The sequence below is a fragment of the Vanessa atalanta genome, chromosome 1 (assembly GCF_905147765.1).
Source record: "Vanessa atalanta chromosome 1, ilVanAtal1.2, whole genome shotgun sequence".
Lineage (NCBI taxonomy): Eukaryota > Metazoa > Arthropoda > Insecta > Lepidoptera > Nymphalidae > Vanessa > Vanessa atalanta.
The window spans coordinates 9,018,522-9,032,377 of record NC_061871.1 but is presented as its reverse complement, the minus strand read 5'-3'; the positions used below and the strand labels follow the sequence as shown (position 1 = coordinate 9,032,377).

The window sequence follows — 13,856 nt, the reverse complement described above, 5'->3', positions numbered from 1 at the left end:
TAAACTGAATAATTAATAAACTAGTCACTTTGAACTCTTTTGTCCATCGGATAATAATAAGAGTAACTTAGTTTCGCTTATAGTCTGATGAGAATATAAATTAAAATACACATAATAACGTAATCAAACCAATCAATTTACTAGTTATTAGGTTGTTATTTACAATGTTAAACCTGATTATTTTAATTTAAATTTTTAAGTAAAATAAGAGGTGGACTATCTTATCAATCGTTGGAAGTAGATACAATAAATATAAGTTAGTTTCTTACATTGAGAGGATTTTTAATTGGAAATTGAAATTATCAGTTCACTGAATATTCCTAATAATTTAACGATATATTTTCTAAAAATATAATTATTCAATCTGAAACGATGTATCTGAATAAAATATTAACTATTTCAATCGATGAAAATACGGATTAATTCATTTTTCGCGTCTTACGTAATGTTATGTCGACCCAGCTATTTATTTTTGATATAGGCAAATAGGGCCTATAGGCAAATAGGGCACCGGATGGTCACCAACGGTCACCAACAGCTAGACGGGTTGCACAAAGCCTTACCTACCATCAAGTAAAAAAAAGTATAATAAATAAGTTTTATCACATCTCCATTTCGTATAAAATTGGCAAATATTTAAATATACTAAACTTATTAAGAAATATACGTACAAAAACTTTCCTTATTTAACAACAAAATTTTAATGGGCTCTGTAGTATCTCGGTGGCTATTACGATATAATTTAGAAGGAGTTAAACGTTGTTCCTCAAGAAAATGGGAAAACGGCGAGTTTCAAATGGAGTTATCTCACTTTTCAGCTTTGACTAATTAATTGTGAAAGTTCGTTCGAAATTTTATTATTTCTATAACGAGAACCTGTCAAATAGGATATAATTAATGGCAAATTTCCAAAAAAAAATCGTTTGTTTTAATGTTAAATCTTAAAGATGATAAACGATTCGTTTGCATGGACTTGCTAGTCGTTATTAGCAAAACGGTATTTTCTTTTTTGTATAAATGGATAGTATGATATATGTTGTTAATTAATTCAAATTTCTAATATAAAGCTTTAATACGCTACATTTGTTTTGTTTTTTTATTATCAAGATTAGAAAAAATACATTTTAATAATTAATTCTCAAACATTAACCGAAACGAAAATAATACAATCCAAATCGTTTCGAACGATAGATTTACAATATGTAGTAATTTCAATTATCTGGATTAATAAAACCCTGTCTCAATGTCTATGTAATGAGAAAATAGTTCACAGCGTTTTAATTTGAACGGACTGGATAACTCTCCGAGAATCTTTGATCGATACTTGGTATGATATGGTAATATTCAGAAATTAATAAGAACAATAGGAAGGATTTGGTTGGGGCTGAGCCGTTCGGAGAATTTCGTCTCCTTTTCGACAAAGTCTAAAGACAAATATGATTTATCCTTCCTGTAATGATATACGCTATCGTGAAGTAGGCATTTACAGCGGGTTTGGTAAGTGCGGCATATCTTGAGTGATATAAATTTCATTTATATTACTAAGCCTTTGTAAAATAGTTTCTGTTACACCAATTTTTAGTTATTCAAAAGCCTAACAGCTATGCTTCGTATATTCGTACGTGTGAATGTACAAACTATTTTTTTATTCCAAGTATGTAATGCCGACTTAAGACAATTTTGTAGTACATACATATAACAAGTAGGAGCATATACAAATGCTTTTGAAGTTTGAATTTAATATTTGAATCATTGCATTAGTAGTATTTGATAATATAATACTTATCAATGATAGTCGATCAAGTAAAGTAACACACCAGTAAAAAAAGATGTTACTTTTGCAAGTACCGGTAATGTTATTTCAGGTTTTTATAATTATTAAGTTATATAGTTGTGCGTATCTAAGTAATAATATTCCTCTTTATATCTAATATATTGTTCCTGATAATATTTAATGTTACAAATAGAGTCAGTACATAAAAAAATCCAGGGATTCGATTTTAGCTCACCACGTAAGAATAACGTATGATATTTTGATAATATTTGGACGCTAATGATATTTTGGTACTGTCGACCTGGTATTTTATTAAAAACAGCTTCAATGGCTACTAATACTAATAATAGATTACTAATAATTATGGCTACTAGTAAAGACTCATCTAGTTTGTTTTGACGAGTATCATGCATTCAGCGTTCACACCTAACGTTGTCAGCCACTAACTTTAAGCAAGCTCACGATCAGCACTAGTGTGAATGTAATACAGATTGCATATTTGGTTTACACTATGAGCAAACTGAGCTGCTGACTGACGAGAACTGCTAAGTGGCTACTGGTTGGCTAACCAATGTCCACGACGCCTATTGTCGGAATATTTCAATAGGTCACTGAGTGTGACTACGCAGAGCGTTGTAGCGTATTTTTCTCTTAGCGTGATCGAAAAGTTTAATATGTATGGTAAACCAGTAAACTACGTAATGATCGCTGACAGTCGGTAACTGAATTCACGTAATATCACGTAAGATATGAACGCTCGCTTAATATTTATAATGAAGGATTTAATTACAATATATCGCCTATTTCTTTATTATTAAAAATCATATCTGAATAATTTTAGGAGAAATCAGATTTAAGTTTAGTTTCTCAAAGTTAAGACATGAAAATACATTTGGAGTAGAATACTCGTACTGTTAAATATGTAGCCTATAGCTTATACTCTTCCCTCCATCTATTAACATATATATGAGGGTAGATCGGTGATACCGATCTTATCGATAGACAATAAATTATCCAGTGACGGTTAATTGCCCGTTGCTTGTGTTCTAGATGAAAAATGGTTCGCTTTCACGTAGATGGCAGAGGAGACTGCTTTACGATGATGCATGTTTGTAGTCGTATGTCTGTTAAATACTAATGTTTTTACTGTTATTTTAATAGAGATAAGTTTGTTAGGTTTTGTAAGTTTAAGCTTATATATTTTTATAGAAGTGACATTGTAGTATGTGTTTTTGCGAATATAGAATATGTTGTGTATCAAATTCATCAGTCTTTTGAAATTCCATACCATTTATTTTTATTAAAAAAGACGATTTTAATATTTTTTTGATGTTTTACTCATTGAAATAGTTTTTGCCTTATCATAAATTGTGTCATATCAAGTTGTGGGAAAAAAGCCGTTATTAGTAATAATGTATAATTATTATAATAATAGGTTATTTTTTTAATGCTTGTTTTATGAAGTACTTGATAACAGAATCATTTTGTATCTGACGTACATATTTGCAAAGAGCTGTACAGAAACCGTAGGTAGGTACTTTTTATTCGTATTCAGAAAGGTCAACAATGTTGTTAATTGTTATATATAATTTATTTTTATGTTGCTTGTATTGTTATTGTGTTGTTTTAGTACATATATTCATTAAAACACGCAATCATCTATACTTCTATACTATAATATTATAAATGTGAAAGTAACTCTGTCTGTCTGTCTGTCGCTCTTTCATGACCACTAGTCTTTAATAAATTATCATTTGTTTAATAATAAATAAATATAAATCTGGATTGTATAAGTATAATGGTTTTATAAATCTACTTTATATTCTTAAAAAAAAGAGAATTATTTGTTAGTTGATTTATGATGTAATTATTATTATAAAAACAATTATTCTCTTTTTTTTTCTCTAGATGTAATAACGGCCAGCCCCAAGCGGCTTGTCTGGATTTGAAATTGTACCGTTCACCTTGAATGGTTTCGCATATCGTATTCGTATTAACGTATTTCTAGATTTTATATTTACGTTCAATTAACAGAAAAATAAATTAAATAGATGTTTATTATTTTCATTAATTTAAATAGCAGCAGTTGTTTTTTTTTTAATTAAAATTTATAATATTCTTCAAAAAGAAACGCTGAAGCTTGGCTATGTATATTTTACAACAAAATGAAAATGGATATAAAAAAATAATTTTGAATTAACACCTTTATCATATTATATTATTTGGAGTTTTTTGTACAAAAGTTTTACCTAAGAAATAAAATTACAAGTCCTATGCTGTTAAAATTTATCGTCATAATTAATTTCGGAGTAGGTATGTTACAGAAAGAGTGCGTTCTTTGTTCTTAAATAATAATATAGCAGCATCTTAAGCTACCGTCTCTGGAGCATTGTGTACGCTGCATCTAAATCTTTTAATGTATAAATGTTTTGCAGAAACATCTGAACAGTGATTCTCCAGAGGTTACTGATATAATTATAAACAAGAAGAGGATTGCATTATATTTATGGAATATTTAAATGGAGGTAGAACTTTGTGCAAGTCCGACCCTCTCATCAGATTTTCAACCAACAGTTGTAACTAGTATTGTTATATTCTGGTGTAAAGGCTGAGAGAGCCAGTGTAACAGCAGGTACAAGGGACATAACATCCTAGTTGTCAAGTTTTTCAGCGTATAGGCGATGTAAGGAACATTTAGCATTTCATACAGTGCCCATGTCTATGGCCTATGGAGCTCATTCTCCATCAGATTGCCTATTTGCCCGTCCACAAACTACTATACATTAGAAATAATTAGAACTTTTTTCGCCGTTGCCAGCTGCTTTGGCACTAGATATAATAATAGAGGTTACAAAGTGCAAAATACTTTCCATTATAAGTTGCCTATTTTACAGATTCAGAAAAAGCAAATAAATTATACGAATCCAGCGTTTGCTTATTCGATTCGTTATTTCCGTCGTCCATACCAATCGTTGATCTAAAAAATTCTGTATCCAAAAATGTTTAATTTTATACTGCGAGTATATTATAGTATATTCGATAACTATCGAAAAAGAAATCGCATAAATTATAGAAATAAATATTGCGATAGCTTTCTATTTGGTTATTTATTAGGTTTTTGAATTTATCACAAAATGTATGTTGAACCTTTCATTTCAATACCATATAATTGATATTCCAAGAAATTTGAATAGAATTCCGTTACCAGGTAGATTTCGATAAGCGTCTTATATAAACCTTTGACAAAGATCATATATTTATCAATTATGCTTGAGATTATGTTATTTTATATCCCTAAAAATATAGTACAAGTGTTACTGGCTTTATTCATGTTAACGAGAATGTCATTGCAGCACGTCCTACACGACTGCAGCGTACGGCAGCCACCAGAACGTGTTGTTACGCCTGGACAACCTCGGACGTCCTCCAAGCTCAACTGGTTCATACGCAACTATCGCAAGCCTACATAAATTTCCTTTTGGTAAGTAATGAAAATGTATATAGAAGATTTTTAAAAAGTTAACTATTAATAATTCACACTGATGGCATGAGGGTAAGTAATCGCCCGATGGTAAATAAGAGGTACATTTTTTCATAGACGTTGCCTCGTGCACATTACTCGTATCATAAATAATATTATATTTATAATTTTCTGTAACAAAGCATAATATGTTACAAGCGTACCTATATATTTCTCTTCCGCTTGACCTTATTAACCGTGCCTCTTTGAGTTTCCTTAATGCATTATAGGAAAAAAGGTAGATATTTTATGGTTCAATTCTAGTGAGGATAATGATTTAGAAAAATTGCTTTAATTTAATAACTTAAAACATAGTTGTATTAGGTGAGTCGAGATGGCCCAGTGGTTAGAACGCGTGCATCTTAACCGATGATTTCGGGTTCAAACCCAGGCAGGCACCACTGAAATTTCATGTGCTTAATTTGAGTTTAATGGCAATATAATAGCATATGTCTAATTTTAACGAAATTCTGCCACATGTGTATTCCGCCAACCCGCATTGGAGCAGCGTGGTGGAATATGCTCCAAAACTTCTCCTCAAAGGTGAGGAGGCCTTTATCCCAGCAGTGGGACATTTACGGGCTGCTAATGCTAATAGTTGTATTAATTATAATCAATGCCTTAAAAATCATAATAAGTTAATTAAAAATTATCAATGCAATGAGTTCTAATATTTCTCTCGTGACAATGAAGTATTGAAATTCGCTGTGAATTAAGTTTTTGTGCCGTCCCTTATCGCTAGCAGCCAACATTTCATTGCGTTATTGAATGAGAACATTTTCAAACGAATTAATCAATTTGCATCCGCCTGTGGTTCTTTTGTTCACTGTGTACTGAATTTTATCAATTAATGTATTTTTTTGGCTGTGTGTTTACACATGTTTCCCACAAAAATAATGACTAATTATTATAGAGTAAATCTACGATTGGTAGTGATTTTATACTAATTTTAAAGTTTCAATTCTATTAATACAAGCATGTAATACAAAGATGTAAACAACAACAAAAACGGCAAAATTTTATTGGAACAACGACAAACAAAGTAATGCATAATAGCATACAATATATATTATTATCTTAGAGTCAATTGAGATACAAATAACATAAGTATTACTCCCAACAACTTCTTTTTGACGTTCAAAATATGCTATAGTTTTATACTTATTAGTTTTTAAATGCACTTTGGGACAAAAAGAGGCAATTAATTAAAAAAAATTTTTTTTTTTTTTCTTAAGTAAGTCTTAGTGTGAGAGGCTGGGTTAGGTGTCATAATAATCAAAATAAAACAAAACAATGTGTTATTTTGCAGTCTTGTGTTAATTTGTTTCGTAACCAATTAAATTATTTTAAGAAACATACTCGTATAATGTGGATACGGATAAATTATATAAGAATTTTACTCATACTAAATAAATATTTTACTAAATACATATATACTGTTTTTAATGCGTTCACTAGCCGCGGAACCGGGGCTTCCCCCTAAAACTGGCCCTGCTCGTTGGTCAAAGGGGCCAGCCTTCTGTCATTCCAGAAGTATTGATTTGAAGTCGAATCCACGTTAAACATTTATATATATATTTATTTTTCTATAAAGATCTCTCGCTATCAGACTAGCCTAGCAGCCCGCAGCTAGGAAGTCGACAGTTTTTACACTTCTGTGACTCGGAAAGCTCGTTAAGCCTGCGCTCGATTTCTTTTCACTTGTGTCGTATTACTGTCCCACGGGACTAAGAAACTAATCGAATAGAGTGCATCTCTGTTTGCGCATAATTTGTGTACTTTACGCGCATCTTTAATGTCTGAGATTAACTATCGTAGCAAAAAAGTGGCCATGACGAAATTATTAACTCTCTTATACTAAAATTCCGGGACAATTATAATTGAAAGAACCCTATGCAGGTAGTCGTCGGTCTCCATCACCCTATGCGACAACACACATCGGTGAGCACATTTACGCTAAGCCAGAGTCACGAGTTTCCTACTATGCTGCGTCGAACCTCACACACGTGTCTCAGGTAAGGATTAAAATTTATGTTTTTTTTTATATTTAACCCCTAAATATTTACAGTATTTTTAAATATGGAATAGTGAGAAATCATAAAATCAATAATCCTCTAATGTTACTATGAAGACGTGTAATTTGATTTGCAACGGTAACGGTGCCCGGCTTTTTATAGATGTATGTACATCGTTAGTTACCAGTAGCAGTAAAAAAAAATCAAATACATGAATTCCAAAATTAAATAACTTTTAATAACATTATTTTGAATGATAATATTCAACACGTTTATCATAGTCTAAAGCATTTATCGTTAAAATAAAATTGAATTCACTTTCATAAGATTTCTTACTAAGCAATAAATTTTCACAACCCTAATCAATCTATCTAACATAAGTACTTCCGGAAAACACCAGAAATACTGATCCTTTCCCGTTTTTGATATTTTACTAGAACGGAGTTTTGGATAGAAAATTACAACATAACTGTAACAAACGTGTAATATAAAATATTTATATCGTAAATAATTTCTAAATTAAATTTTAATTTAATATATAAATCGTGGGTAACCTTTACGCACATTTGAATCTTAAGTACTCTTAGTTTTACAAATTTACAATCTAGATGTGCCGGTATTGTATTCATTATCTAATAAGGGCCACTTTCTTCAAACTTTTTGAGCGTCGTGGGAGATTGAATTGCGCAGAAAATGAGCCCTTTACCTCATTAAGGATCCAATTTGAGCGAGCAGCAGACATCCCTTCAGGTGATACAAACGTAATGCAATTAGTGATCTTCTTGGCATCATGCCTTCTGTTTTGCTGGAAGAATTATCTTTGACCTCAATTTTACATGGAAGTTCTACTTCAACTTGTGCACGCTCTTATATTGACGACTTGCGTGAACTACTTTTAAGGTTTTTCTAGTGCTCTTTAGTACTTAACCCGCATTTAGTGCACTGCGTTTAAATACGCGTAAATACTGTGAACGTGCAGAAATAAACATTATTTTACTATAATTGTGATAGGCTATTTTCATGGAAATATTATTATAATCAGCTACAGCAATTAATTATTGTTCGATAATTGAATGAAAAAAATGCAATACGAATAATATCTGTAATTTTATACATTGATTATTAAAACGTTTATCTGGAAACACTTGATTAGACTGTTCATATTCGTAACTTTTGTAACTTGTCTCTTCTAGTTTCGCATATCTTTTGCTCGTAAACCTTGGCACGGAACAGCGTTTTTAATTTGCGACCCCTTTGTTCTTGAATTTATCGCCCCGTTGAGTTTTTAGGCGAAAATATGAATTAGTGTTCTATATAGAGTAAGGCGCTAACTAAGGTAGGAATTATAATAAAAATCTCTACCGTACCAATTTGCGAAAAAAATAATTACCTATTTGTAATTACTACCTTTGGTTTTATAATGAGATAACATAAATTGTTCGAATCATTATACGACAATTAATATTTAATAATTAAACTATTCATGAAATTAGTAACAAGATACCAAGTCATATAAATAAAATTAGTGACTTTACAGTTTATTATCTACTGAAAAGAAATCCATTGAGTCTAAGCGTTATTTAAATATAAGTTACTAATATTTAAAAAAAATGTACATCAATAACAACTTTGATCAGCCATTTATCAAAAAAGAAAAAACTATAATTATAGTGTCAAAACACTTAAAATTATACACATCACATATATACATAAAATTATAAAAATTAATTAAGTTAATTATTTCCTCGAAATATTCGACTGTAAGTTTTATTTACGTCACATTAACACGCTAGTAAAATATATTTTTTATATATTTTTTCTCTATAAAACAGCAAACTGTCACAAAAGATCGCATAACCGACCCGGCTGAACAACTTCGTCACTTAACAACACAGCGGTCTAACATACGTCTTGAAATCCTCGTCCATGAGGGAACTTTTGGAAGGATATATAAGGGTGTTTTCAAACGAGGAGATACGTATGAGGAAGTACTCGTTAAAACTGTTTCAGGTAAGCCAAATTTAAAATAAATATTGTCTGCAATTATTACTATTATCGTGACGCAAATTAGCTTCATCGAGTACATTTCTTTTTTTGTCAATGATCAAAATAATCATTGTCAACACCAAGAGCCAGAGATAAAATAAACATTAAGAAAATATTAATTAAAAATTGTAACAATTCATTTCTAAAAGAAAAAATATTAACAATAATATATGTACATAGTATTATTAATTTATAATATTAGAAGCAGCGTCAGCAATGCAGGCGGCACTGCTAGTTGCTGAAGGTCTAAGACTTTGTGGACTTGTCCATGGGAATGTACTAGCTCCAATGGCTGCTTGTGCTGAAGAGGCCCGGAAACCGATGCTAGTTTATTGTTGTGTGTCACATTCTTCCAATCTTAAGCGGTAAGTCTTAATAGTTTTAATATATAAAGTGACTGTATTGATCCAATATTTACCAATTATTATTAAAATGACTCGTGAATATGTCCCACTCATATCAGTCGAAGCAATCCAGATTGTGGTTGAATTTAAAACGAATATATGCAGTAAGACGCTAAAGAATAAAATCAATGGTAAAAAATGTAAGGCTACAAAAAATAAAACACTGTTTACGTGCAAGAAGTGAAACTCTGCATCTATAATATTTTACTCACCGTCACTTAAAGGGACTGTGTGTGTACAGTCATAGTATTAGAAACTGAATATCATAGCAAAATATTCATTAATTTAAGTAAATACCATTTGGCGCTTCCATAGTAATGTTTAATTTAAATTTAAATACATAAAGATACGTTACCTATAAATTCAACATAATTAAATAATTTACGTTTTCACCGGTTGATAAGAAGTTTTACTTCATAAGTTCATAATAAATATAATTTATTTACATTACATAAATCTATCTACCTAGTATTTTTAATATATTTAATTGGCTTTCGAAATAATGCTTGCTTTTATAGAATATATTTGAAGACATCATCATAATATTTCATTATAAACACTACAATAATCCAATAGACATGCAAACTAAGTCTCTTCGGAATTGAAACGAATTGTAATCAGTAATACATACGATTATTAAAACCTGCATTTTTATGTAATACTCACAATATTGACGACCTCCGTGGTCGAGTAGTGCGTACACCGGTTTCCATGGGTACGCTACTCCGAGGTCCCGGGTTCGAATCCCGGTCGAGTCGATGTCGAAAAAAGTTCATTAGTTTTGTATGTTATCTTGGGTCTGGGTGTTTGTGGTACCGTCGTTACTTCTGATTTTCCATAACACAAGTGCTTTAGCTACTTACTATTGGGATCAGAGTAATGTATGTGATGATGTTCAATATTTATTTATATTTACATTTACAATATGAAATGAAATTCGAATACTAACATATTATGTTCGATAGTTCCTATGTTTTAAACATAATATTATATCGATACTGATAATGATAATTAAATACAGTACAATTATTACCAAATAGAAATATAATTATGTTCTAGGTTTAAATTAATTATTCAGCTGTGGTTACGATGCGGCTGTTTTTCGTTTCAAACAAATCCGTACTAAATAGATTTCTGGCTACATTATCGATTACGCCTTCATCATTAATCCTATCAAATTTCTCGAATTTTCATTTTTCAAATATGTATATTGCCTGAATCTATTCTTATATCAATTTCTTTTACAGAATATGCTTTTAAACTATGAATAAGCTTTGTAAAATATGTTACAAAGAAATTGTTTTACAAACAGATTCCTAACATCATGTCGGCTTGGCCATCAAGCGGCTCCAGCGACTAGAGAACTAGTAGATTTAGGTGCTCAAGCGGCTTGCGGTTTGGCGTATTTGCACGTTCAACGACTTGTACATTCCGATATAGCTGCTAGGAACTGCATGTAAGTTGTCACGGAACCATTGCTACGCTACTCGAATATAATAAAGTATATTATACTGTAGAAGTTGTTACTAAAAATATTTAAAGTGTTTCGTTTTCGAATGCATAGTTAAAATTCAAACAATTAAATACAATATTAATAGAACGTATTATATTATATACTACGATAATTTTCATTATTGCATCTACTAATAATATATTATATTAAATTATGATTATATAAATAACTCCATTGCACCTTTAATTCCTATAGAGTGGACGAGAAGTTAAGACTGAAGGTGACGGACAATGGTCTGGCACGCGATCTTTTTCCTGATGACTATCACTGTTTAGGTGATAACGAAAATAGGCCGGTGAAGTGGATGGCGCCAGAATCATTACTTCAGAATCAGTATTCAACGGCTTCTGATGTGGTAAGCGCAATGAATGACATCAGCCATAGTACATAGCGGCCGATTAGTAATATTTGATACGAACTAGAATTCATATATGACAAATCAAATCAATATAAAAACATTACACATACTTGTCATACACATATACATTGATTGTCAAATTAATCTACCACCGGTTCGGAAAAGAAAAAACTCTGACTTGAGAGGAACCGGCAAAAGAAACAAAGCGGGTTAATTAACAGTTTTTATTTTTTTAATTTGGCAACAGAAGCATTTTGAATGCTTCCTGGGACCCAGTTATAGAACCGTATTTATTGCCTCACAAGAAAGTTACTGAGTCTATGCAATCGAGCAACAAGAGTAACAAGTTTATGTTTGTTTCTTGTAGCAATGCTCATCGTATGACATTTTCTCGCAAAATTATTAATATTTTTTCGTACATACATAATATTACAGAATATATATTGAGAAGCATCAGTCAATATCTTGTTTTCTTCAAATTGATGTCTCAGTAATTCTTTAGAAACCTAGTATTAAATTAATAGCCTAGTCGTTTCTCAAAGCGGTGCAGTTCACCTTAAGTCAATAACCTTTACAGAATAGAGTTATTTGCTTTATATTAACTTTCCTATAAATACAATGATTTTGGTTAAGGTTAATATATAATAATATACATTATCATTTGTTTAAATAAAATTTTATAAATTGACCTTTGACGTAAAGCATATTTGCTATATAAAACATTGCGATGAGAATGATTGTCATTGTGAAGCCGCTGATTGATCGGCGCCGCTTACTAAAGGCTGTAGGCTGTAAATTTTATTAAATGATTAATTAAGCTAATTACCTCCGACATACACAACGATTAGACGCACACAGGATATTTGTATCATATTAGGAAATATTTATTTAAATAAATATACTATTATTATAAAAAAAGAAAGGTAATATTGCATTATTTTGAAACAGTGGTCGTTAGGAATAACCCTTTGGGAGCTGGCGACACTCGGCGCGTCACCGTTAGCAGAATTAGACGCAGCGGACGTTGGAGCGTTCCTCAATGGAGGCTACAGACCTTCACAGCCACACAATTGTCCTGATGAGCTGTAAGTAAAAATACATTTTATGACTTACTTGATAAAAGATATTACGGATTCATGTCTTATAATTTTACTCGAAAGTAAAGAAAAACATCATAAAAAACAGCATGACGCATCGGTTGATTTTTAAAGTGGAGTGATTTTGAAAAGTTGGTTCAAATCATGGCGGGAAATTGTTATTTGCGCCAGGCAGTTACATATTTATGACCTTTTACTTTAAATAACTCGTCTAAAACTGATAATGATTTCTTAGAGAATCTTCCATGTGTTATTTATTTTGAATCAAAATAAAAACTCGTCAGAGATCTGCGAAATTAGCTTAATAGTATAAACTAATAGTATAATATTAACTTTAGATGTAATCTAAACTTGCGACGTAATTCTATCAGGTATGGCTTAATGTCCTGGTGTTGGACCACCTCGGCAGCAGCTCGACCAACAGCTCCGCAACTTTTAGCTGCACTTCATGATTTCAGACAAGCACTCAGCACTTACATTTAAGTCTCTTATCTACTAAAAACATAATATACTAAAAACATTATTTCTAAGAAGTCCAAAATTTTTAAATATAAAACGCACACTATTCTAAACTGTTTTGTTGATTCTCGTAAATCTTCTACGAACACTCATTCTCTTACAGTTAAAGTCAATTTTCCAAAATTTAAGGCGATAAACAAATTACTTTTTCCTTCTAATTTAGATAATACCAATGTGCCTACTACATGATTTGAATATCCAATAATATTATTTTTTATGGTACAATTTTAATAATAGCCGATTATTAAATTTTAGTTATGATAATATTTATCGCCATATTAAAACATATAAATTATGCCGTTTGTAGTAGATATTTAAATGAAGGCGATGACGGGACGTGTTAACGTGTTAAGAAATTGAAGGAAATTGTCGTCGTTAAGAATTTTTGAAGTAAAACTATAATCAGATAAAAAATGAAACTGTATATTTTTGAATAAAAGTGATATAATATGTGTATAGAATCTTAGTTAGATAGATATAAAATTGTATGTTTACTTAAAGGAATTCTTAGAATTCAGATAATCTCTAATAACAATACCAAAGAATATTTGACATAACGGAATTAATAGCCTCTAATTTTACCACAGATTCGGCAAATAAACACTTCGTT

General features: G+C 30.9%; 1 protein-coding gene across 1 annotated transcript in view; it reads left to right on the top strand.

The window, feature by feature from the left end:
• The window catches only part of LOC125065964 (tyrosine-protein kinase Dnt), a 51,604-nt gene extending 38,320 nt beyond the window's left edge, over positions 1 to 13,284 (top strand). The window contains exons 6-13 of the mRNA XM_047673829.1: positions 5,128 to 5,255; positions 7,194 to 7,309; positions 9,142 to 9,319; positions 9,558 to 9,720; positions 11,072 to 11,215; positions 11,468 to 11,627; positions 12,579 to 12,715; positions 13,099 to 13,284. Coding sequence (XP_047529785.1) covers positions 5,128 to 5,255; positions 7,194 to 7,309; positions 9,142 to 9,319; positions 9,558 to 9,720; positions 11,072 to 11,215; positions 11,468 to 11,627; positions 12,579 to 12,715; positions 13,099 to 13,210 — 1,138 coding nt within the window. The 3' untranslated portion in view covers positions 13,211 to 13,284. The remainder of the gene's footprint in view (positions 1 to 5,127; positions 5,256 to 7,193; positions 7,310 to 9,141; positions 9,320 to 9,557; positions 9,721 to 11,071; positions 11,216 to 11,467; positions 11,628 to 12,578; positions 12,716 to 13,098) is intronic.
• Positions 13,285 to 13,856: the final 572 nt, after the last annotated feature.